This window comes from Syngnathus leptorhynchus, chromosome 2, assembly GCF_054491065.1.
Source record: "Syngnathus leptorhynchus isolate UIUO chromosome 2, UIUO_Slep, whole genome shotgun sequence".
Classification (NCBI taxonomy): Eukaryota; Metazoa; Chordata; class Actinopteri; order Syngnathiformes; family Syngnathidae; genus Syngnathus; species Syngnathus leptorhynchus.
Window position 1 is genome coordinate 898,680 of NC_141196.1, and position 25,952 is coordinate 924,631.

The 25,952-nt window shown below is 49.9% G+C and overlaps 4 protein-coding genes and 1 long non-coding RNA gene across 5 annotated transcripts; 3 read left to right on the plus strand and 2 right to left on the minus strand.

Moving 5' to 3' along the window:
• The first annotated feature begins 438 nt into the window (after positions 1-438).
• On the plus strand, positions 439-3,771 carry LOC147059942 (actin-related protein 2). Its single transcript, XM_085905256.1, has 9 exons — positions 439-549; positions 1,349-1,459; positions 1,531-1,689; positions 1,750-1,879; positions 1,960-2,096; positions 2,287-2,436; positions 2,508-2,653; positions 2,799-2,931; positions 3,030-3,771. Exons 1-9 carry the CDS (start codon positions 502-504, stop codon positions 3,198-3,200), a joined length of 1,185 nt encoding a protein of 394 aa, XP_085761382.1. The 5' UTR covers positions 439-501; the 3' UTR covers positions 3,201-3,771.
• Positions 3,772-5,851: 2,080 nt separating this feature from the next.
• LOC147059943 (NACHT, LRR and PYD domains-containing protein 3-like) lies at positions 5,852-11,116 on the plus strand. Its single transcript, XM_085905377.1, is given in 10 exon segments — positions 5,852-6,529; positions 6,736-8,533; positions 8,605-8,775; positions 8,842-9,249; positions 9,316-9,486; positions 9,556-9,726; positions 9,793-9,963; positions 10,034-10,204; positions 10,271-10,441; positions 10,508-11,116. Coding segments are annotated over 10 exon segments (3,663 nt in total). The 5' UTR covers positions 5,852-6,276; the 3' UTR covers positions 10,686-11,116.
• Positions 11,117-12,004: 888 nt separating this feature from the next.
• On the minus strand, positions 12,005-19,305 carry dvl2 (dishevelled segment polarity protein 2). The gene is made up of 15 exons (XM_085905201.1): positions 18,775-19,305; positions 16,953-17,022; positions 16,227-16,387; positions 15,942-16,051; positions 15,744-15,873; positions 15,581-15,671; positions 15,429-15,498; positions 15,146-15,285; positions 14,992-15,068; positions 14,854-14,921; positions 14,629-14,763; positions 14,414-14,545; positions 13,817-13,993; positions 13,471-13,695; positions 12,005-13,408 (listed from the first exon to the last, which is right to left on the minus strand). Exons 1-15 carry the CDS (start codon positions 18,933-18,935, stop codon positions 12,846-12,848), a joined length of 2,310 nt encoding a protein of 769 aa, XP_085761327.1. The 5' UTR covers positions 18,936-19,305; the 3' UTR covers positions 12,005-12,845.
• Positions 19,306-19,374: 69 nt separating this feature from the next.
• On the plus strand, positions 19,375-22,768 carry LOC147059945 (uncharacterized). Its single transcript, XM_085905231.1, has 3 exons — positions 19,375-20,596; positions 20,684-20,754; positions 21,159-22,768. Exons 1-3 carry the CDS (start codon positions 20,577-20,579, stop codon positions 22,706-22,708), a joined length of 1,641 nt encoding a protein of 546 aa, XP_085761357.1. The 5' UTR covers positions 19,375-20,576; the 3' UTR covers positions 22,709-22,768.
• LOC147059946 (uncharacterized) lies at positions 20,200-23,688 on the minus strand. The gene is made up of 3 exons (XR_015065455.1): positions 23,001-23,688; positions 22,667-22,830; positions 20,200-21,440 (listed from the first exon to the last, which is right to left on the minus strand). It is a non-coding gene; the product is annotated as an uncharacterized LOC147059946 (long non-coding RNA).
• Positions 23,689-25,952: the final 2,264 nt, after the last annotated feature.

Below are 25,952 nucleotides of genomic sequence, written 5' to 3' on the forward strand. Positions count from 1 at the left end.
CTAAAGCAAATGTTATACTTATCCCCAAAAAAGTTTGTTGTTGGGGGCTAGCAAGCTCCAAGCACAGTGAGCATGTCACTGCCTTAAAAGGAACTCAGGGAACCACTGGTGTTGACCTGCTGACATGTCGATGAAACGAGGAGAGCCGCCTCGGAGACGTGGACCGCCACCGTTGGACTTTCTTCCACAGCATTTGAGGAGAAGAAAGAAAAATGGTTTAATGTCAATAAATCAAAGTATTTCTATCCAAAGTGACGTTTTGCTTGTTTTCATTCGGTGAGTCCAATTCTTTTGCAAAGCTACTGGCGTGGATGGATGGAGGATGGATGGATGGATGGAAGAAGACTCAAAGGAACAAAAATGATGAGGGGGAGGCAGCAACGCTGGCGTCCCACCCAAGCCGGCCTCTAAAAGGGGCGGGCCTACTGGGCCAGGTAAGGTGAGGAGCCGAGGCTGTGCAGACCAGGTGGGCAGCACGTCGGAGCTGTTAGCGGCGCCGAGATGGACAGCGAGGGCCGCAAAGTGGTGGTCTGCGACAACGGGACCGGGGTAGGTCAAATGCGTCCAAAGCACTTGGAGTTCCTTTGTTCGAGCTCCTCTTTGGGCGTGGTGCGTTATTGCCAGCTGCAGGGACCAACGCAGAGGCTTGTTTGGACTCGCCGCTCTCCGAGGCCCTCGCCATACAAGGCGGTGAAGTTGTCATCTCAGCAGCTATTGGCTGAGAGACACCTCGGCTGCTGGTTTCATAGGAGGGGCTCTTATTTGATTTTGCTTGGAATGTGCAAAGGAAGGGGCTGAATTTGGAATTTGATGGACCGACCGGCTTTCACGCTCAGCTAAAATGCTCTGAAATGAACAAATAAAAAATGGGTTATTAATGTGACGTGACCTTTTGGGTTAAAACAAAAATGTTGGCTGCATCCCTTTCGACCCAATTTGTGTTGTTTTTATGTATATAACATAAACGTATAGCAATAATTGGTCCAAAGAAATAAGTTGATGTCATACATCTTGACTATGGGATAGGTTAGGCAAACTTTGAACATTGGGGAGGTGCAAAATTTACCCTAAATTAATAAAAAAGAAAAAAAAAACACACAGTAGGAAAAGATTCATTTTGCCAAACCAATAAAAAAAAATCAAACATAATTATATAATGAAGTCATTAGTTATTTGTAAATTGGTTATCATAATAATAATAATAAATAATGCATTTTCCAAAGTTGTGCGTGATGCAAAATAAAACAAACAAACCTCCAGCTAGCTGGTTGCGTCCCAAAAAAAAATCTTCCTGGCTGAAGCAAATGGATGTTCTGCTGATTTGTTGGCTGTGATGCCTCCTCTGCAGTTTGTCAAATGCGGCTTTGCGGGCTCCAACTTCCCGGATCACATCTTCCCCGCCATGGTGGGTCGCCCAGTTATTCGATCCACCACCAAAGTGGGCAACATTGAGATCAAGGTAAGGACGGCGGGGAAGGCGAGGCGTGGAAATCATAGCCGCCGTTTCTCTCACCTCGTGTTGTCTCTCAGGACCTGATGGTGGGCGATGAGGCCAGCGAGTGCCGCTCCTTGCTGGAGGTGGCCTACCCCATGGACAACGGGATGGTGCGCTGCTGGGACGACATGCTCCACTTGTGGGACCACACCTTCGGACCGGAGAGGCTGGACATCGAGCCGTCCCGCTGCAAGGTAGACGAGAGCCGGACGGTCATCGCCGCTCAGACGCTATGACCTTGCCGTGGAATGCAGATCCTGCTGACGGAACCTCCCATGAACCCGACGAAGAACCGCGAGAAGATCGCCGAGGTCATGTTTGAGACGTACCAGTTCCACGCCATCTACGTGGCCATCCAGGCTGTGCTCACGCTGTACGCTCAAGGTACGCCGTCCACCCAGCACCAAATAAATACATATCTGTCATACCGGCTGGACTATTCAAAATGTGACTTCGGCCTACAGGCCTGCTGACCGGTGTGGTTGTGGATTCCGGAGACGGCGTCACTCACATCTGTCCGGTGTACGAAGGCTTCTCCTTGCCGCATCTGACGCGCAGGCTGGACATTGCTGGGCGTGACATCACACGTTACCTCATCAAGGTGCCAAATGCTTGAATTTGCCATTCAATCATCTCCGGCACAAACTAGGCCGAGTAGAAATACTTGCTTGTCTTTTAAATGTAAACAGTGTGAAAGGAAATCTTCACTAAATAAGTGGCAGAAACAAAGAACTTGACCTCACATATGAAGTGTGACGGTGACCCCTTGACCCCCCCATTCGTGACCTCAGCTGCTTCTGCTACGCGGCTACGCCTTCAACCATTCGGCCGACTTTGAGACGGTGCGCATGCTGAAGGAGAAGTTGTGCTACGTGGGATACAACATCGAGCAGGAGCAGCGCCTCGCCACGGAAACCACCTACCTGGTGGAGTCCTACACGGTAGGCCGGACCTCCACCGACGGACACTCTTTGAGGTTTGGCTGGTGCAACCGACGCGTCTGCTGCCGCAGCTCCCCGACGGCCGGGAGGTGATGGTGGGGGGCGAGCGCTTCAGCGCCCCGGAAGCCCTCTTCCAGCCCCACCTGATCAACGTGGAGGGGGCTGGCGTTGCTGAGCTCCTTTTCAACACCATCCAGGCGGCTGACATCGATCTCAGGTGGAGCTCACAACATCTTAAGACAAGCTACGCTTTGATGATGGACTTTGTGGTCCACTTTGTGGTTGTTGTGGTCGCAATGGGGCTTTGACGGACTTTTGCAAGCCTAGTCAAATGTTGCGTGTTGATGTGTTGGCGTTTGCAGGGCAGACTTCTACAAACACATCGTCCTGTCCGGGGGGAGCACCATGTACCCCGGGCTCCCGTCCCGACTGGAGCGAGAGATCAAGCAGCTCTACTTGGAGCGGGTTCTGGATGGAGACACACACAAGTTGGCTGTAAGACCCCCGCAAACATACGAATCCGTATTTTGGATTTCCTCACGCACTACGTGATCAAGCGAAGCTGACATTTTCGGTTCACTTCGTCTCCGCAGAAATTCAAGATTCGCATCGAGGACCCACCGCGCCGCAAACACATGGTGTTCCTGGGCGGCGCCGTGCTGGCCAACATCATGAAGGACAAAGAATCCTTCTGGCTGACCAGAGCCGAGTACCAGGAGAGCGGCCTCGGCGTGCTGCAAAAATTGGGAGGCGGCGTCAGATAATGTCAACAATGTTCTTGGGTCAAACATACAATATGACTTATGAGTTATTTTTTTTTTTTGATGTGGGTGACGTTATATCAATACTAGGCGGTCATATAACAGGTGATCCAATTCATAATGTAGTTCATGGGAAAACAAAATGATTTGCCCGCTAAACATCCCAAGTAAATGATTGTGGCCACGCCAAGCTTATTGTTGTTTTGATTGACTCTGATTAGATTGAAACAATGACATTTGATCTTCCTATACCTTTAAAACAGTGCTTCTCAATGTTCCCCGAGTCACTGGCGTAATGTGAACAATTGTGACTCATGCATCATTTCATTTGCTCAGCACTTCATTTTCGTGCCATTCCAACGCAAATCTAATCCAAACGAGATTTGGCAAATTTGCACGTGGATGAAAAAAACAATCATAATCATATACTTCAATTTTGCCACAGCTTTGGCTAAGACCTCACTGAAAGAGTAAATGATGGTGGCCCACTGAAATAGACATCTTGCATCACGACAGGATTTTATTATTTGCATTTTTAGTGCATTTTTTATTTGCATTAAAAAACAATCCTCGGCGTCGCTCTCTTTTTTTCTTTTGTCATATCAAAACAAAACAAATCTCGGCTACTCACGTACCCGAGCGTCATCCGTTTAATCTCCAGAGAGAACGCAAAGCGAGGAGACGACATTGTGTTCCTTTCGACTTGTCCACGCGAGAAAATATCGAGAATCATTCCTTCGTCTCCACTTCCTGGAAGACATGCTAAGCCAGGGGTGTCCAAACTTTTTGCAAGGAGGGCCAGATTTGACAAAGTGAAGGGGCCCGGCCGGGGGCCAGTCGTTTTTTCGGACATTTTTTTTAACTACAATTTCATCCAAATAAACACTGTTATAAAACAAATTTTATTCTCCCAATTGTCTTCATTTCTTTAAATGACAAAATAACCCAATATAAGCCACTCAGGCAGATGCGAACCACTCTAAAAACACAAATTGTGCCTTTCATTCATATCTGAAGAGTCCGATAACATTGAACAAACTCTATGAAATACCTTCAATTTACATGAGTTTAAAAGGATTTTCGCCTCATGAACATTTTAAACAGGAGTTATAAGTAATACATCAAATACGATAACATTGAACAAACTGTAGTAATAGCGAGCAGCCATGAGCGCCAGAGGCGCGCAGCAGGTCGGCGCCAAGGATTTGGTCAGCAAAAAGCACAAACTGTGAGGAGAGCAACGCAAAGGCGTCACAGGAGAACACGGAGCGCCATCTCCGCTCCGTGAGCGCTTGCACAATGACTCATTGCAAGTCCAATGACCACAGTGTTCAAAGCATGCACGTGTGCATGCAACCTCTTCTGACAATTTTCACCTGGGCTGACTTTGAAGGAATGGTGCACCAACGGCCAGTGATGCAAACCAGCGGGGGAAACAAACCTCTCGGGTCCCTGCCGGGTCCCTGCCGGGTCCCTGCCACCCGGGGTCCCTGCCGGGTCCCTGCCGGGTCCCTGCCGGGCTTTTGACGCTCCTTCCCATTCAGCACGCACGCACATTGCACAATTCATCTCTCTCCTATCTATTCTATCTCCCAACCTATCGCAATAGGTTTGACACAATGCTAAAGGAGTTTCTCTGCTGAAGTTGCAAGCCCGCAAGCCTGCAAGTGCGGGGACTGGACTGGTCCCATTTTGTGACTACATTGAGCGCTTGTCCACAAAGATAGCCATTCCTATTCGTGACGATAGACTTAAGCGTCCAAACTTAATTTCACACCTACGGACAATCAATTTGAAGTCTTCAGTAAACCCGATTGGCGCCCGAACCCAAACCTCAGAACCATAAATCAGAAGCGCAAACTACAAGGCTAAATGCAACTATTCCACACGTGTTGCAGTACTCTTGAATGTGACCTTTGACTGACTCTCCCTTCTTCTGTAAAAGCGATACTCAGAGCGGTCATGCCTCCATGGTGTCTGTTGCCATCCCGTGCTCGCAAAGAAACACGTTCACAGATGTTCACAGATTAGACGACACCATGAAAAGATGAAATTGTGTCAGGTCAGAAGATCTTGCACCCTTCCCAGGGTGTGAATGGCGCATCGCTGCGCCCGCCACGGCAAGCTTACTTGTCTGCTAGCGCCACTTAGCGGTTGACTTGAGGCATTGCAACGTGGCTTGACGATTCCAAACTGAGCTTGCCGCATCTTTTCCCTAACGTCTGTCATTGGAATTTCTCGAAGTGTCGTGGCATATTGGGATGTCTGGAAACGAGGGTCACGTGATTCAGGAGGAAAGGGAGCAAGGACAGTGAAGCAGGGGTCAAGTGCGGGCAGGACGACTGCTGGCTTTTGGAAGGGGAAGATCAACTAAAGCGGAAATTGTACAAAACAAGCCACAGTGCCATCACCGAAGAAAGAACTCCGTCCGACACGACCCGACACTGCAGCAAATTGACATCACGTGACAATAAGTGCGCCCCACTGAACAGATTTGAGATCTGAAAACTGGCCATTTGCTTTGCTTGAGAGTGCTCGTGCGCCCCCGCGCGGATTGCACCCGTATTACCCGCCCAGGGCAACAAAAAACGGCCCTGTTGTTAATTAATGATAGGAAAGTCGCAAGACAAAAGCAAAAGTAAGGCTAACTTCGAAGCCGCGCCCTGAACAATCGCTATGTGCTAGCAGTCAAAGTCAAAAGTTCAGTCAGCGTGAAAGTGAAGTCGGCCTGCCAGCCTGACCTCGGACGTCGTTCAAGTCAAGTAGCCCGCAAGTTGATCGCTTGCAGGCCAAAGTGGGATGGATGGTTGACTTTTGGATGTTTTGGAAACCTACTAGGGTGACGAGATAGGTCGACCTGTTGTTTCTTCGTTAGCGACACAACTAGCAATAGCATTTATTGGCCAAACAAAACTTCTGTGAACTGACATTCGTTTATTTCTTTCTCCATTTTTATTGTATGTATACGGAAGAGGATTAGGGCCAGTCAAGAAAAAAACGAAAAAAAACGAGGGGTGACAGGATTCTGACTTGTGTGGTCTTGTCAGCTCAACGCTATTTTTGGACTGCTTTGGGAAAGATGGATATGAAAATCAAGGAGCTGCTGTTGGAAACGCTGGAAAACCTGGGGCAGGAGGACTTTAAGAAGTTCAAGTTCTTTATGCGTCTGCCTAAGAGCAAAACAGAAAACGCAGACCGGACTGACATCGCCGAACAGCTGATAAACACGCACAGCAACAACGCGGTAGAGAAGACCATCGAGATTCTGGAGAACAACATCAAGAACTACGACCTGGCCCAGAAGCTGCGCGACAACCCGGCGCTAATCAAAGGTAAGGTGAACGTGGCTTCTGGTGGAGAAGGGGGGGGGGGGTTGGCGGAAAGCAGCTTACCTGAAAACTCTCAGGTGATACAAACGGTGGCAACAGCTCTTGCCTCCTTCCTCGCGGCGGCACGGCTGCGGCACGGCTGCGGCACGGCTGCGGCACGCTTGCGGCCGGGCCTAAAGACCACACGGGATCTCCTTCTGCGCCCTCAGGTAGCATCTCCTCAGTGGATCGCGAGCAGATCGGCAAATCCAAGCGGGAGCTGCAAGAGAACCTGCGGAAGAGCTACCTCAGCGTTCCCGAGGGCAACACGGGGCACAGCCGGCAGGAGCCTCTGGAGGACGTCTACACCGAGCTCAACATTACCCGCGGCGTCGCCGGTGTCCCCGACAAGCAGCACGAGGTCCTTCAGATGGAGATGTGCGGCGTGGCCGAGGAGGAGTCCATCCAGCCGTGCGACATCTTCCAAAGCCAGAAGCCCCTTCGCACGATGCTCACCGTGGGCTTCGCGGGCATCGGGAAGACCTTCCTGGTGCGCAAGTTTGTCCTGGACTGGGCCAGCGGGAGAACCAACACAGACGTGGACTTCATCTTTCCCTTCGCCTTCCGCGAGTTGAACTTGGAGGAGACGAAAAGCTTTTCGCTGGCAGAGCTCATCCGACACTTTGTCTGGGAGAGCAAGGCCATCAAGAAGCTGGACGACATGTTGGTCAGTCTGCAAAAGTCGGGCAACCGCCACTACCAGTCCAGCAGCATCAAGATGTTGTTCATCCTGGACGGCCTGGACGAGTCCCGCCTCAAACTGGACCTGAGCGACGAGCGCAGGGTGGAGCCGGACGTGACCCGAGCCTACCCCGTGGAGGTGCTCCTGGCGCAACTCATCAAGGGGAACTTGCTTCCCTGCGCCCGGGTTTGGATCACCACGCGGCCCCAGGCGGCCCACGACGTCCCGCCGCGCCTGGTGGACGGCGGAACCGAGGTGAAAGGCTTCAGCCACTCCCAGAGGCTGGACTACTTCAGGAAGAGGTTCCCCGCCGAGGAGGATGTCATCAAGCAAATCCAGAAGTCCCGCACCATTTTCATCATGTGCCACTTGCCCGTCTTCTGCTGGCTCACCGCCACCGTGCTCCGAGATCGTCGGAAAGACGGAAAGGCGCTGCCCGAAAGCCTGACCGAGATGTACACAGAGTTCCTGCTCTATCACCTGGACAGGTCCACGGAGCGAGACAGCCAGAAGAGCACGGAGTACGTCAAAGCGCTGGCCGAGCTGGCTTTTCGGCACCTGATGAAAAAGCAACAGATCTTCTACGAGAGCGACTTGCGGAAAAGCGGCTTGGATGACCCGCAGGGCGCAAAACACTCGGGAGTCTTCACCGTGGTCTTCAGGGAGGTACCCCCGCTCCAGAAATACCACGGCCGCAAGATGTTTCAGTTCATCCACCTGACCGTCCAGGAATATCTGGCCGCTCTCTATGTGATGATGAGCCTGTTCCTGGACAACAAGAACGTGCTGGACGATTCCGGCCGGATGCTCCTGTTGTTTTGGAAGAACCCACTCACTCGGGTACACGAGGCGGCCATCCGCAAAGCCTCCAAGAGTGAGGGAAACCTGGACTTGTTCCTCCGCTTCCTGCTGGGCCTCTCCTTGCAGTGCAACCAGGACCTCCTGGGTGAGCTGCTGAAGGCTCCCGAGAACTTCAGACACAGCAAGGCAGAAACGGTCCACTTGATCAAGCAACGGATCGAGCGGAATTCTCCCGAGGAGAACATCAACTTGTTCTACTGCCTGAACGAGCTGAAGGACGAGTCGCTGCTGGAGCAGATCCAACAATACCTAAAAGTGAGGCAATTGTTTGTGAAGGACCTACCTCCGGCCATGTGGTCGGCCCAGGTCTTCCTCTTGCGGGCTTCCGACGAAGCCATGAGTTGCTTCGAACTCGGGAAATACGCTCGGTCCGAGAAGGGGCTCCTGATGCTGCTGCCGGTGGTCAAGGCTTCTCAAAAATCAGTGTAGGTGCCGTGGAGCCAGCACGTTGAACCGGCCGCGTACGTGTCAGCCCAAACCCTCTTTGTCTTCTCAGGCTCGTAAACTGCGAGCTGAGCAAGAAAGGCTGCGAGGCGCTGGCCTCTGTTCTAAGCTCGTCCCGCACCCTGAGGGAGCTGGATCTCAGCGTCAACAAATTGTACGACGACGGGCTGGAGGCGCTCGCCGCCGGACTGGCAAAGCCGCAGTGCACCTTGCAAGTTCTCAGGTAAGGCTCTCCTCGAGCCAGCCCAGGAACCTTGGGCTTGTGTCAGCCGCCCTCTTGTCTTCTCAGGCTCGAGGCCTGTGAGCTGAGCAAGAAAGGCTGCGAGGCGCTGGCCTCTGTTCTAAGCTCGTCCCGCACCCTGAGGGAGCTGCATCTCAGCTGGAACGACTTGCGTGACGACGGGCTGGAGGCGCTCGCCGCCGGACTGGCAAAGCCGCAGTGCACCTTGCAAGTTCTCGGGTAAGGCTCTCCTCGAGCCAGCCCAGGAACCTTGGGCTTGTGTCAGCCGCCCTCTTGTCTTCTCAGGCTCTGGAGCTGTGACCTGAGCAAGAAAAGCTGTGAGGCGCTGGCCTCTGTTCTAAGCTCGTCCCACAACCTGAGGGAGCTGGATCTCAGCCACAACGACTTGTACGACGACGGGCTGGAGGCGCTCGCCGCCGGACTGGCAAAGCCGCAGTGCACCTTGCAAGTTCTCAGGTAAGGCTCTCCTCGAGCCAGCCCAGGAACCTTGGGCTTGTGTCAGCCGCCCTCTTGTCTTCTCAGGCTCGACGACTGCGAGCTGAGCAAGAAAAGCTGCGAGGCGCTGGCCTCTGTTCTAAGCCCGTCCCGCAACCTGAGGGAGCTGGATCTCAGCGAAAACTTCTTGTACGATGACGGGCTGGAGGCGCTCGCCGCCGGACTGGCAAAGCCGCAGTGCACCTTGCAAGTTCTCTGGTAAGGCTCTCCTCGAGCCGGCCGGCCCAAGAACCTTGGGCTTGTGTCAGCCGCTTCTTGTCTTCTCAGCCTCGACAACTGCAAGCTGAGCAAGAAAAGCTGCGAGGCGCTGGCCTCTGTTCTAAGCTCGCCCTGCAACCTGAGGGAGCTGGATCTCAGCTGGAACGACTTGCATGACGACGGGCTGGAGGCGCTCGCCGCCGGACTGGCAAAGCCGCAGTGCACCTTGCAAGTTCTCAAGTAAGGCTCTCCTCGAGCCAGCCCAGGAACCTTGGGCTTGTGTCAGCCGCCCTCTTGTCTTCTCAGGCTCGACAGCTGCAAGCTGAGCAAGAAAGGCTGCGAGGCGCTGGCCTCTGTTCTAAGCTCGTCCCACAACCTGAGGGAGCTGGATCTCAGCCACAACGACTTGAGGGACGACAGGCTGGAGGCGCTCGCCGCCGTACTGGCAAAGCCGCAGTGCACCTTGCAAGTTCTCGGGTAAGGCTCTCCTCGAGCCGGCCGGCCCGAGAACCTTGGGCTTGTGTCAGCCGCCCTCTTGTCTTCTCAGGCTCCAGTGGTGCAAGCTGAGCAAGAAAAGCTGCGAGGCGCTGGCCTCTGTTCTAAGCTCGTCCCGCACCCTGAGGGAGCTGGATCTCAGCTTCAACAACTTGCGTGACGACGGGCTGGAGGCGCTCGCCGCCGGACTGGCAAAGCCGCAGTGCACCTTGCAAGTTCTCAGGTAAGGCTCTCCTCGAGCCAGCCCAGGAACCTTGGGCTTGTGTCAGCCGCCCTCTTGTCTTCTCAGGCTCATTAAATGCAAGCTGAGCAAGAAAAGCTGTGAGGCGCTGGCCTCTGTTCTAAGCTCGTCCCGCACCCTGAGGGAGCTGGATCTCTGGCACAACGACTTGAGGGACGACGGGCTGGAGGCGCTCGCCGCCGGACTGGCAAAGCCGCAGTGCACCTTGCAAGTTCTCAGGTAAGGCTCTCCTCGAGCCAGCCCAGGAACCTTGGGCTTGTGTCAGCCGCCCTCTTGTCTTCTCAGGCTCGCAGGGTGCGAGATCGGCACGCGAGGATGCGTCTCACTGGCCAAGGCTCTGTGGTCCAACCCCTCCCACCTCCAACAGCTGGACCTGAACTCGAATTTCCTTGGAGAGGAAGGAAAGCGGGCCTTGGAGGAGGTCCAAATGGATTCTCGCTGCAGTCTGAAGATCGAGTGGTAGGTTCCAAACATCTTCCGGGGCGCCGTTGAAGAAAACGGCTTCCAAAAAGTCGCTCGCGCCTAGCTCCGAAAACAGATTGAATAAAGTAGAGAAGCACGCATGAAATCCACGGAAGGAACATTTGAAGCATATAAAGACGACATTTCTCCAGTTTGAAAGAAGACGGAAAGAGACATTTTTGGGATATGTGATGGACCAAGAAATGCTTTGATACTAACTTCATGATGCGCACAAATGTTTGCCTGAATGAAGTGTTCAATGCATGCCTGGTGTTTTTCTCAAACGCTGAATGCTTGATTCCAGGGGTGTCCAAACTTTTTGCAAGGAGGGCCAGATTTGATAAAGTGAAGGGGCCCGGGGGGCCAGTCGTTTTTTCGGACATTTTTTTTTTAACTACAATTTCATCCAAATAAACACTGTTATAAAACAAATTTCATTCTCCCAATTGTCTTTATTTTTTTTAAATGACAAAATAACCAAATATAAGCCACTCAGGCAGATGTGAACAACTCTAAAAACACAAATTGTGCCTTTCATTCATATCTGAAGAGTCCGATAACATTGAACAAACTGTATGAAATACCTTCAATTGACATGAGTTTAAAATGATTTTCGCCTCATGAACATTTTAGACAGGAGTTATAAGTAATACATTGAACAAACTGTATGAAATACCTTCAATTGACATGAGTTTAAAATGATTTTCGCCTCAGGAACATTTCACACAGGGTTCGCCCAGCCGGTTCGCCCGTACCCTTTTTACAACGGGTTTATTTCCGCATTTGACTTGCGCATGCTCCGCATAGCAGGACAGCTGGAGTCATGTTCTCGCTGTGAAATCACGCCGGGTCGCGCGAGATTACATTTCTGCGGCATAAAATAGCTTTGGTACGTGTGTATTAAAGCGCTGGTCAACAATGGCGGCGGGCCACATACTAAAGATTTTATCACAGAGGCTGCGGGCCTGAGGAAATTTGACCACGGGCCGCAATTGGCCCGCGGGCCGCAATTTGGATAGGCGGTGCTAAGCTATAATGACGAGTTGTGATTGGCTCATCCGCTGATTGCGAATGGTACGGACCGAGCCGCCATCTTGACTCGTGGCGGTTCCAACAATAAAACGATTGGCTTTGATGCGCTGGTCTTTGAAACCACAATCGGCTATTTAATTCAAATCTGTTTTCATCACACCCCGAATATACATCAATATGTGAATCCGCACTGACCATGAACAGATTACAATATGAGGGTTTTAAACAGAAATCTAGGCAATTTCAAAACGTTCACTCACACAGACACGCGACCAAGTTCATGTAAAATTAAAAAAACAAAATAGTGCGTCAAAATCCATTTTTATTCTTTTGACACCAAAGGCGGCAGAATCTAGTCAATAAAAATGAATTCATTCTGCGCCTTGATATTTGGGTTACACATGATCTAAATAGTCACTCGTAAAAAAGGAAAAAAAAAAAAAAAAAAGGAAATGTGTAAATAATGTGAGTCAGTAACATAAAACAAGTGTGAGGCTTGTGGATCACAGTTAGCATCTACAATGTGTATTTCTTTTTTTTTTTTTTCTTTTTTTTTTTTTTTTTCAACGTACCGCTTTCTGCAAGGTTTCTTTTGACCAACTTGTACCACAGAGCAGCCTCGATACAGTACACTTCACAATTACACAATGAGTGACGTCGGTCACAAAGCAAAAACGGACTTTCACATTTGAGCTTGCCGTGCGCTGAATCATAGAAAAACACACGCACGCATTCATTGTAAAACAATGGCGTACAAAAGCAAATCTTTCCAAGAGTGACGTGGTGTACCTGGAGTGTGTTAAAACCAAGGCACTCGAAAATGGTGACCCACCAGGATCTAATCCATTGAGTGTTTGACATATGTGCGCACATTCTGGAATGCCACGGCATGCAAATTGAAAGTCAGTCACACGGGGGAAAAGTGGAAATGAGCAATGACCAAAAGAGGCGCGCAAAAGTCACCGACTATGTCCAACGCTCGGTTTGGTACGCTTTGAATCGGACGAGACGACGTCAATTCCACATGGAACCTTTGAATATGTTAACCCTGTTCTCCCCAAATTTGGAACAAGCGCTTTTTTTCCCCCCAATAGGCCCTTGCGAGAAGCACCGTCGAGCCGCGTGATGACTACATGACGTCCACAAAGAACTCGCTGGGGTTACCCATGGCCAGGTGGAAGGACTGGCGGGACGCAGTCAGCTCGGGGGGCACGGAGCCCAAGTCCCGGGTGGGCGGCGCGCCGGGAGGTCCGGCCAAACTCGATTGGAGGGACGGCGGCAACGCCGGGTGCACGGGGGCCGTGGGCAGCTGCGGCCCGTGAGGAAGGGCGTGGGCGCCCGCCATGGCCGGGTGCTGGGGTACCATCATCACCATCATGGGATTGTAAGGCATGATGCCCGGAGGGTAGGGCGACATGTGGGGGGGTGGCTGAGGCATGCGGTGATGATGCGAGCGCTGGGAGGAGGCGTGGCTGTGCTCGCTGGGAGCGGCCGAGCCGTGGCCCCGCCTCAAGCTGCTCCGGGTGGAGTATTCCGATTCGCTGCCGCTGCCGGAGCGCGAGTCGCCCCCGCCGCCGCCGCCGCCGTCGCAAGGAGACTTCTCCCCGCCGCCCGCCGTGCTGCCGGGCCCTTTGCTGCCGCCACCGCGACGTCGCTCGCCTTCGCTTCGTGTCGACCCGCTGCTTCGGCTCCCTGGTGACAGATTTCCCTTGACGATATGTTGACAATTGATGAATAAACTCAAAAGCGCTGACCTTCACTGTGCTGGCTGCCGGTGCTTCCTGGAGTGTAGCTGTAGCTGGTGAGCTCGTGGTAGGGCGGCGGCTGGCTGGAGTAAGGGTGGCTGGCGTACGGCTGGTAGGGGAACGTGTGCATCATGGGCCACGGCGACGCTCCGGGGAGGGGCAGCGGGGCCAACGTGTCCTGGTCCGAGGCCCCGCTGGAACCGTCGTTGTCGTTCAGGGACAGGTTGGCCATATCTGTGTGCGAGAGGGGCACAAAAAAATGGACGGACGGGGATGTGACCTTACCGTCTTTTGTGACCTGAAATGTATTTGTAGCGCGCTCCGGAGCGCTCCGACGTTTGCGCAAGCCACTTACAATTCTCGCAGTCGCTTAAATCGCCGAAGACATAATAGCACTGTTCCGAGAAGGTGATCTTGTTGACCGTGTGACGGATGAAGCCGGCCTTCAGCAGATTGCTGGCATACTTCCTGGCTTCGCGGCGGTCCTGGAATCCCTCGATGTGGTGGAACAGCCACTCGACCACGTCGGAGCCTGCGTGCGGAGTGAACCGGGATGAGATTTGTACACGCTGAACAACAGCAGCACTTTCCGCTTTGGATCATGTGGACCAGGCGACTCACAAACTATGTTGCTACCGAATATTGCCTGGCGACACTGGTGGAGAGAAAAAAATCAGGAGGGACGTACTTTCAAAAAAAAAAGAAGAATTTAAATACACGTCACTTAAAATTGGAAAAAAAAAAAAAAAAAAAAAAAGCTCCACGTGATTCAGCTGCAGGTGATTCCAATTTAACAGCTGTTTTCAGTCAAGACAAGCGCTCACACATTCATAGCCGCCCCCCCCCCTCCTACAAATCACACGGTTTTAATTCCCGGAACATAATGCCTGCCCTGTGAAGTCATGTGAAATTTGGAGGTAAGCGGCCCGATGCTCTGCGCTCTCCGTCTTACCCAGGAAAGCGTTGGGGATGGTGATTTTGAGCCACATGCGATCCCGGACTTCCAGCCCAGACTCCGGCGAGGCCATGGCCTTGGCCACGGACGCCATGTCGGAGTGGAGCGACAAATTGAAGTCATCGAATCCTGGGGAATCATTTCACACAGCTTGAGGGGACGTGCGCAATGACCGACGGCCAAGTGGCCAGACATGGAAATGAGAATCTCACGTTCGGTTTCTGTGACGGAGGAGGAGGAGGTGATTGTGCTGAGGGAGGCGCTGCCCGGGAAAGCCGGGTAGGCGCCAGTCATGGCCACCGAGTGGCTGACCCAAGCGGCGGGGTCAATGGGTCGGATGGGTTCATCTGCGTGGCAAGATTATTAAAGCGCTCAAAACGGCAGCCATTTTTTTTTTTTTTCCCTAAACTCCTATCTTGTGTTCTGGGGCTACTTACTACGCGGCAGAGTGAAGTAACCTTGCGGAGACGGGTCCCAGCACTTGGCCACGGTGAGGATGATGGGCCTGGCAAACACATGGGCGGTATTCATCGGCGAGCTCACGGACGTGCCGAGCGAGTCGTCGGCTCACTCACCCCGGCTTGTGCACGATCTCCCTCAGCACGCGCACGGCGTCGTCGTTGCTCATATTCTCAAAGTTGATGTCGTTGACCTTGCGGCGGAAAAAGGGATCAACGACTGTTTTTCATCGCGGCGGCGGCGCCGAGAGAGCCGATGATGTGGCGTCACCTGCAAGAGCATGTCGCCGGGTTCGATGCGTCCGTCGGCGGCCACGGCTCCGCCCTTCATGATGGAGCCGATGTAGATGCCGCCATCGCCCCTTTCGTTGCTTTGGCCCACAATGCTGATGCCCAGGAAGTTGTACTTCTCTACATGGTGGAAAAGCCCCAAAACAGAAATGCTGGGGTCATTACGAAAAAAAGCTCGAGGTGTGAAACACGCAAGACGATCAGAACTCACGACGGGACGCAATCAAAACCACAAGAAGAAGAAGAAGCTAAGATGCGCTTACCCATGTTCAAGGTGACCGTGATGATGTTCAAGGACATTGTGGAATCTGTCACACTGCTGAAGGAGGAAGCCTGGAACAGGATTTTTTTATTTTTTTTTAATTCCACAGCAGGGTGTGAAATGAAAAGAATGACAAGATTTAATCTGTAGTACCCTTTCCAAGCGAGGAGGGCGCTGTTTCCTGCGTCGCCGATGCCGTTTCAAGAGTCTGGAGGCGGTGCTTTGTTCGGTGGCGCTGCTGAACCTAACCAAAGACACGTCCCATGTGGAGCAGACAAAACCTGACTCGGCTCGCCTTTGGAGCCGCGGGCCTCACCTGCTCATGGTGTCGTCGTCCTCGGAGTCGCAGAAGCTGGTGGTCTCCAACTCGCTGCTCATCATGGTGCTGGAGCTCTCGTAGCCCGCCAAGTGGCGCTCCAGGCGACTCTGGCCGTTCACCCGAGGTCCTGAAAAGCGCAGACGTCGGGGTTAAGACTTGCCCCCATCTCCCGACGATATGGCGAGAATAGCTCACCGTGTTGCTCGGCGCTCTCCCGGTGCCGCGGTCGCTCTCTTCTGAAGGAAACCACGGACTCTGTTTCCGTCTGCTCGTCAAGCGTCTCCACGCTGCCCGTCGCGTTGGGACTGCGAGAGACGCGGAATCAAAGCGGGACCAGATCCCGTGACGCAAACGCACGTGGCTTGCCGGCTTCTCATTTTCACCGTATGAGAAATTCAGCGTTGGGTCAACTCCGGTTTTACAGAAGAACATGCTACGGCGCATCCGGTGACCTTGTCAAAGAAGTTCTTGCTCGCTTACTGGAAGGATGGCGGTCTGGAGTCCCCGATGCCCCCGGTCCTCTCCGCCGGCGGGGGGGGGAGCGGCGGCGGAGGAGGTGACGGCTGGGCGGGCGTCTCCACGGCGGGAAGCGCCGCCGGTGCAGCTGCGGTCTCTGTCGCCGGGGCGTCCGAAGACACCAGCTGACGTCCATAATGGATGCAAAAAAAGAAATAAATTAGCCAGAGAAGTTGGGGAACGAGAGAGCGATGACGGGAAATGTGGAAACAGAAGAGGGAGGGGCTCAAGAGGTTATATGTCAATTATTTTGACCTCACCCCCTCCAACATACGCACGCACGCACGCACGCACATGGCGGAGGTCTTTCGGGATGCCTCCACCCTTCTTAGCGTGCGTCTCACATATCGCTCCCGTGGGTCTATCGGCTTTAAAGCGCTCGCTGAATTCATTCTTATGGACTTAACAGATGCCCGAGCCTCCAAAACCTGCTGGACCGGGCCAAGTCGGCTCCCGGCGCCGAAAGGTTACATTCGAACCTCCCCGAGACCCACCGGGGACAGTTTTGAGCAAGGAATTGGCTGCTGCTATTACAGAACAGAAATTTTAGGTTCGAAAGAAAGAGTAAATGCTATGAGCAGAAAGTCAAAGTCGACATCTAAAAGACATCTGTCGCTCTCTTTGGTTGGTTGTCACGCAAGATTTGTGAGGTGAAAAGAAAAAGCGTGCTTGTGTAAAGTGAGTACTTGCCCAGGACACCACACGACCATTAAAGCACGGCAACTTGGCGCCATCGTCCGAAATCTCTTCCTTCACCACCCTGAAACAAACAAACAAAAGATTCAAAAGTGGAGCAGGACTGAAAAACAACGGCAAGAAAAAAAAAAAAAAAAGCTCCGACACGCAGCAGTAAAGAACATCAGACAAGCTCGGGGGGATTTTCCTCCGTGTTTGGCAGACATTTGCCGTAAGTTCTCATTGGAGTGCTTAAGAGGAAGATGGGCTGGGCCGGGCCGGGCCCACGCACACACGAGAGGGGAGGCACGCTCGGTCGGGCTCCCCTGGCTTTAAGCAGCTGCTCGGCGCTGCTTTTGTGGGCCAGCACAGAGGAAGCCTCAATCTTTTTTTTTTTCCCCTGCTATGTTGCTATTGAATATTGAAAACTATATGTTACGTTTTACGCACGTGGGATTTAGGTGAGCATGACAAAAAGTTGTGGGTTTTTTTGTAATTCCTTGACCACCATCAAAGGTGTGACTCAAATCTTTATTAAAAAATATATTTATCTTTTTAAAAAAAAAACTTTATTAAGATATTAAGCAGTGCAGTATCTCAAGTGAGCAACAGAATGAATTGAAGAGGAATGCACCATGGCACCAGCACAACTAGCCCAAAATCCTGAATGATGTCGACACCCAGTCAATGGTGCCCGTCTGGGACCAGTTTCCCCAGCGCTGGTCCTGGCCCGCTGCTTCCCACCCGAAAGAAAGAAAGAAAGAAAGAAAGAAAGAAAGAAAGAAAGAAAGAAAGAAAGAAAGAAAGAAAGACAGAAAGAAAGACTCCTTTTCCCGGCTCGGGTGGAAGGAGGGGTCCGTTGGTTTGATTGACTGGCCGACTCGGAAGCTACATTTGAAAACAGTGTTGGAAATGTAGTTTGTAGTAGAAGCAATTTTCAAGTAAAAAATAAAAATCACTGATTTTGATTAATACCGAAATCACAACGAATAAAAATGATGAGTCATGGGTTCTGAAAATTACTATTGCATCTTGAAAACAACAAGCATACACCCAATTAGAAAACAGTCAAATATGAAACAATGTCATATGTATTCTTTATCCTCTGTGAAGAATAGCCATTCCTCGTAGTTTCTCCTCAAGTTGTAATTATTTGTAAACATTAGAATTTTTGAGGAAAAATGCTGTCATAGCATAATCCACATTTGTCCAATTCATGTTTGTGTTTGTTACAAAACAGAAGAGGTCCTTGACAACATAAATATCAAGTCACAGTGGCAATAAGATTATTTTTCCAAATCATTCCTCCATAAAATTATGAAGTGCTCTGTTTGTACGCCACGAACTATTTGAGCAGTGAGCTAACGGCATTTCCCCCCCCCCCTCGCCGTGTGTGGGATCTCTCACATTAAAAAATAAAAAAAATCGGTTAAGGTAGTCAATGGTTCGTAATATGCATACGCGTCCTCCACTTGTGCTCTCCTAAAAGCACACCAACAGCACATTCCTCTGCAGCAGGATTAGCAGCCGGGCCGGCACAAAAAGATGAATTGATAGAGGGCCAGATTGTTGCTTGCTTCTTTCTATCTGGAGGAGAATGGAGGAGGGGGGAGGAAGTCCTGGGAAAGAAAGGGTGGCTGGCTGCCCAAAGTTTTCAAGAATGGGGGACGAAAAACAGCATCTCACCATGATGGACTTAATGAGATTGGGTTAGTGCAAAGAAAAGCAGTAAGGTCAGGTAATGCCCCCCCCCACCTCCATTGTAATGATTATGTTTGCTGAGATCACTTATTCAAACACTTTTTTTTTTTTGTAAGCGCGCTGCAAGTGAACTCACCCAAAGTCCTGGTCCATAGATTTGAAGAAGAACTTATAGTTGGGCTTGTTCAGAACTTGCTTAAAATCCAGCAAGGTGATACTTTCGGCGCCGATAGGTATCTTCACTAAGTACGGAGTCTCCTCTTCATCAATGTGATAGATGATTTTAGTTTCCGCCATGATTTTTTTTTTTTTTGGGGGGGGGGGGGGTATGTGGTCCTTGAGTAAGGCGTCCAGTAGAAACACAAGAGTTGCGGCAGTTAGCCTTTAGCAAGCTAGCTGGCTAACCAGACGGCAGAGGTGAAACGATGGTGGCGGCTGCTGAGATTTTTTTTTTCTTCTTCCTTTACTCGAAGCCCACCTCGTCCCGTCGCCGTTTCGCCCCAAACAAATGTCGACACTCACATTTTACCGACGGTAGCGAAGGAAGTGGCACTTTAAGCGAAGCGAACACGGAGTAACTTTCCCCCCCAACAAAAACACACGGGGAAGGGAAGGGGAGGGGGAGGAGCGGCGGGGGGAGCTCCAAAAAGTTTTCACCACTTTTTTTTTTTTTGCGCGAGCCAACGCGGCGTGTGACGCCATCACGTAAGTCCCGTTTTCCTTACGTAGCCTCCCAGCCGCGCCCTTCAGCCCCCCCAAATGATTTTGAATGACTATCAATTTTTGTCGACGGTAGAGCTTGATTAAAGTGCTATTAATCAATTCTAACCTCCCTAAATACAATTCGAATCCCTTCCTTCCTTAATTCCTTCCTGCCTTCCATACTTGTTTCTTTCCTACGTTCCTTCCTTCCATGTATTCTTCCTTCCACAGCTTCCTACACAAACCTGATTTAAAAAAGGCCCTTGTTCTATAAAATAGAACCAAAGTAAAGTAAAATTACTCTGTCACTGATGCAACAATTAAAAAAAGATAAAGTAAAGTGTAAGATAAAGAATAAGATAAAAAACGATGACTAGATGACAAATATGACTTTCCTAGTCATATTTATAAAAAAAATAAAAAAATCATTCACTCGATCATGAATTCATTTAAAAAATAAATAATTAAAACTATAAATACATTTATAAAATAGGTTCAGTATCATAAAACTAAAATAAAGTAAAACATATTAAACTATCCTGTAGTTGAACAAACCTCTATAATACAGCCATAAGAAATAAAAACAAATACAAAAATCAAACCACAATAAAAACAACTCACGTGACGCACTGTTGTCATGACAACAGCAATGCCCGATAGTACGACTATCACGTGCTGATTTTTTTATTTCGGGGGGGTTTATCGAAAAATTTATATACAGATGCACTATATCATAAGTAGAGCCACCTAACTTTCTCTTGCCTAACTGTTTCAGGACTTCTGTTTAATTTCTTTTTTCCATCCAAAATGGCTTCATAAAACCAAGATGGCCGCATTACTGTTGACCTCTGGGCTTCCGTCCTTTTATGACATCCGACAAATAACATGTTGATTGGAGGAACTGGTGTCTCTAACTTTAGTGGAGCACCAGTGGTCATGATTTGAACACTCTTCAACTTGATACGATTCATTTCTTTTATTTTTTTAATTGTCACATAATGGCTGGACTTTCAACAACATAGATAATTGAGTCGGGCGGCAAATGTTCTATTTTTCTTCATGCTCTGTTTCTTCTGGTTTGCATGAGCTTGGTCTGGCAGAGGTGACGGCACCCCATTGAGGAAGTGAAGCAGGTGAAAGGCATTGCCTCCAATCAGACGCCCTGACAGCCCAACAAAAAATAAAACCCCCAAATTACCACAACTGGAGCCTTTGTGACCACTGCAAAAGTTGTTCATGATGCCCCTGGTCACGAGGTAAAGATGTCGCTTGCACTTTGCACATTGATCCTGTTTTGTTGCACCACACGCTTGTGCTTGTTGTTTTTGCGTTGCCGTCCGCAGGCTCCTCTTTGTCTTTGTACCGGTCTGTGCAGCTGTCGCTGAGCTGCCATTGGGCCCGCGTTCTGCACAAGGTGAGAAAAAATAAACCCACTAACCTGCTGGCTCCATGTTGGAAATAAAAAAAAAAAAAAAAAAAATCATCAACAGAATATATCAAAATTGTGAAATGATTTTTGTTCATTTAGCCTTTTTGTTTCATTCAGAAACTTTATAAAAACAATGTTTTGTCACTGACCCAACAAGAGCACTTGCTTTATGGTTATTTTGGGCTGTTTTACTTTTTGCGAACAATTATTTTTTTCTTCTATTTAAAAAGAAAAAACAAAACCATCTTTCACACAAAAACATACTTTATCTCTTAAGCGTACATGTTTGAGCAGGGGTGTGTAGACTTTTCATACTTTGCATGCATTGTTTTACTAATGTTGAAAAGAATCCACCATTTGACATGACTGGTCTTTCTTCTCACCTGCAGCCAGTTCCGTCGGCATCCTCCGTGCTGATGTCGTGAAGACGTATTCTCAATCGAGCCGGCCGCACAACGCAAACAATGCTTTTCGTTCCCGTCATAGAGGCCGAGATTACAAACCGTTCCAATCGGAGATAACGGGACCGACCGACAGGCTTTTGGTGCGGCAAGGTGAAAACCTCTACCGATACCCGGTGGTGGTTCTGAAATCGGCACCCGGTCATCCCTTACATCCGAGATCCGGGAACCTCAAAGAAGACCTGAGAAGAGGTGAAGAGGTACCCATATCTGCAAGAAGAGGAGATCAATCAGAAGGTCAATCGGCGTGGCAAAGGTCGTCGCAGCCGGCGGCCCGATATCTGACCGCGAGCCGCGAGGAGCCCACCAAAGCGGACCTGGCAAAAATGTCCGACGGGATTAGACCCGGCAGGTTTCAGCCGAGACCCGTGACCGCCTCAATGGAGAAAAACCCGCACTCCTCTGTTTTCAAACACAGCAACTGGCGGGAAAAATCGAAGAAGGAAGAGTCGTTGGCCTACAAGCCGTCTTTCGTCAGTCGCGAAGATTTCGGCAAACCTTTGCGTTCCCCTGCCGTATCCAAATTTGAGAAGGACAAAAATATTCCAAAGTACAGCTGGACGATGTCAGCCAAAGACGACGCGGGCCGGAACGCCGGGCGCTATCGAGTCCCCTCGAGAGTCTATTTACCTGGACGCTTTGCAGCTCAAAGCCACAAAGATGCGCTTTTGCCAAGCGGCTCGGCGGCCATGACAACCGGCAAACCTCTGTTCTCCTTCAAAAACCTAGTGACGGGACGCTCCCGTTGGCCGGCCTCCGTGGCCTCTGCCGGTGACTCTACCACCAATAAGGGAAGAAGCTTCAAAGCGGTCAATATTTACCCCTCTCTCTTGTCCAAATACACTTTCAACCGGAGAAAAGTTGAGCCGACAGCCGCTCCGTCGGCGACTGGATTTCCGTATCCCCCAAACCTGGATCGCGGGCGGCTAAAACAGCCATCAAATCAGGTCAAGGGTCAAGCCAGACCATCTGAGAAATCTGCCGCTCAGCAGATATTTCAAGGTCTGAATTATACAAGCCCGGTTGCAAAATGGACTCGACGGTACAGAAACCAACAAAACCAAACGGCGGGCACCGAGCGGAGGCTCGCCGAGGGCAAGTCGAGGCTCTTCGGCACGTCTACCAGCAGCACGGCCAGAGGTAGACGCGTGAACACGGCCCATCACGCCGGGCCCAAGCGCCTCGCCCCAAACTGGCCCATCGTCAGGCTGCCCAAAGGCGACGCCATCGCCGCTCTGACGCCGACGGCCGCTGCCACAGAAGCCGGAGTTGGGTTCTCCAGTAGTGAGGCGCCGGTGCCCACCGCTGACCACAAAAGCCGTACGACCACTCTTAATAGCGAGAACGTCAAAACGGACCGCGACTCAAACAGAAGCGACGTGTTTGACGACGGGAGCGACGAGACACCGCAGGAAGATTTGTCGGAATTAAATTACCTCCGAATTGCGACAGGAAACATCTCCTTCAAGTCTATTTGAGGTTCGGTTCTGGATGGCTCGGATGTTTTGTTATTAAATAAAAGAAATCTTGAATGATTATCCTGTGATGTGTGTTGACATGGTCCAGGAATAGATTGAAACCATTCGAGATTTCCTCCCATCTGTAAGAAAAAGAAAAATCAAACAAGTCCAATTGAAAGAGCAGGTCAATTTCATAGCAGATGGCGAGGTGTCCAAATTGACCAATTTAAAAACATTCTTTTGACGTCACGGAAGTCCAAAAGATGGCGCTGAAATGTTCAAAGTAATCCGAATTGAATGCTTCACATACATTTCATTTGAGAACAAAGACTGTCAGGTACTCCTTCCCGTTGCTCTTGTCCTCATTCCCAGCGACGGAGTGTGCTGACACCGATTTTCCGTGTCCTCGTCTGCGAGCATGCTGGTGGTAGAATAAAAAAAAAAAAAAAGATGGAAAAAATGATCTGGCCGCTTGTGCAACTTTTTTTTTTTCTCTTGTCGTGCCAGAAGACATAAACCAGAGCAACCAGTAGTCACTTCTCACACATGAAAGCGACTATTTTGGGTTTGCATTAACAACAAGGTCAGACGATCGATTCACACTTAACCGCATAGGAGGGCCCTGTTTAAATGTTCTGGAAAGTTGGACTGTTGGGGCCACAAGTGCACCGTCGAGGCACACGTATCCACAAGAGGGCGGTAGTCAGCCGTCATAAATCCAGATCGCAATGCTTTTAAAGGACGAAGATGTCGGCCAAACTTAATCAAAGATTAAACAAAAAAAACAAAAAAAGTAGTGGTAGTGGTTGTCAAACTGGGGTGTGAGCGAGTTTTTGGGGTCTGCATCATTTTTGAAGAAATCCCACATGAGGCCAGCATGTAAAAAAAAAAAACACAAGTTACTCTTTCCTAACATTGATTAGAGCCAAATAAAACCACTGACGTGTATTATCACATCAAACCCTGACAAAATTGAGTGGAAATGGAAAACATTCATAACGGTTTATTCACGTTTGCTAACCCGCGAGCTAACTAGCAAACGCCAAAGTAGCAAGCTATTGAGCTCCCTCCACGTTAGCGCCTCGCTCTGTGTCACTGCACATTTTCCATAGTCTAACAAATAAACGATTCCCTTTGAGTACAGCCGTGGAGGGTCATCAGGTCCACGCTAAACTGAGATGGGAGTCCCTTGACAAGGTCCTCCCACATCACCTGACTTGGGCCTTCAGCCTTTTCCCAGGCTGCTAGCTCCACCTAAATACCAACACTTGTCGTGAGTTGCCAGCTCCTTCATAAAGGGGCCGGGACTGTGAGGGGACCTGCCAGTCAAACACATTGTAGTTTACGCTGGATTAATCCCCCCCCGCCACCCCGTGTGGCGTGGAAAGCCGAGACCTCCACTTTCCCAGAGAGCTCAACTATTTTAATGTTTGCGCTGGGACATCTCGCGCTTTCTTTTCATGTGTGTCAACTACTTCCTGCGTGTATTTGGCCGCGTGGTGTCTTCTTGCAGCAACCCCCCCCCCCCCCCCCAAAGTGAGGGGGAATTCTCTAGCATGTGTGGAAGCCTTTCAGGGAGTTTTCCATCAAAATAACGCCCTGGCCCAGCTCTTTCCTTCAACTCGCTTTCTTGGTGTGGCATTTGACGACTGCTAATTTTGCACACAGTTTACAATAAAGGCAAAGCCGTAAGGATAACAACTCCAACGTGTGTGTGTGTGTGTGTGTGTGTGTGTGTGTGTGTGTGTGTGTGTGTAAGGAACATGGAGAAAGGCCTTTTGTTTTGCAAAGTGAAAAAGGGGGATGGCAGGGGGGACATACTGTAAGAAATCATGGTTGCTTTGTGGCAAGGGAGGAGGGAAAAAGATTTGAGGTTTTTGCCCAACACCAAGCCAACCAAAAAACATTATCTTGCTAAAACATTCAGAAGTCGCTTCAAGTTACTGGAAAAGACAGCCAACTTTCGAAACAAATGACAAATACAGAATTCATCCAAAATGGCCGCCTTCCTGTTCAATCTTTGGCATTGATGCTTGAGACTTTTTTTGTGCGTCCTGTCACGAGAGACACATTTTGTGTTGGCTAGTGAAATAAGTGTTGTGTGTTTGTTTTGATTGAATTTTTTTTTCTGTCTCCAATGGCTGCTTTGAACCCAAATGACCTTAGCGCCATCCGTTTCAATTTTAGGTTTAGATGCTTGAGGCTTTTTTTTGTGGGTCCCGTCACTGTAGACAGATCCACCAAACTTCTTGTCAAATGGGGAAAGTACTCCTTGGTGTTCTTTTGTTTTCCATGGACTTGTCCCCCCCCCCCTAAAAATGTCCTGCCCTAAACCCAAATCGTCAACTTCCTGTTCAATTTCAGGCAGGGGTCCTGGCAACGTTTTTTGTGCGTCTTATCACGATGGACACGGCCATGAAGTTCCCTCATTTACTCTGGGAACAAAAAAGCGATTTCCTCACGCTTACACGCAGTCCGTTTCCCGTCCTCGGCACGGCGCAGGAAGTCATAAAGTCAGAAAGACTTCCTGGAACGTCGCCGCCACAGAGCGAGCGCGGCCGACTGCTCACGGGGGTGGGGGGGTGCTGGAGCCGGCTGACGTAACAAGCCATAAAAGGCACAGGTCCCAAAATTGGTTGAATTATGGAAGCAACGTGTCATTCACCCCGGAAAATGCTCATAAGGTTGAAGCAGCCAAGTTTGTACGAATGTGCAAGTACGCACCTAAATCCACCCGTAGGTCATTTGACGTCCCGAGGCTTGACGTCCGACAGGTCCACCTCATCTCCCGAGGAGGGACGAGAGCGTCGCCACGACAACAGCGTGGCACCTGTGACATTCGCCGTGCCGCCGCTTTCTCTCCATCCTGACATCACCGCGATTGTGGAATCCAGCTAACATTTAACTTTACAACAAGGAGAGAGGGGGAGGGGGTGGTCAAGGTTAATTTCTTTTTCTACAGGAAACATAATTAGAAAATAAATATATATATATATATATATATATATATATATATATTAATAACAATGAAAACAATAAACACAACAATTAATAATTATATATATATATTTATATATATATTATACATATATATTTAATAAAGAATTAATCTATAATAATATCTATTATACATCTAAAATAAGAATAATAAAAAAACACAATAATTGATTTCTTTTTTAAGAACATGAAACATTAGTTTGTGTTCTCCTTTCAAAAAGCAACATCAATAGTTTGTCTTCATTTTCAGAGAGCTCAGCAGTAC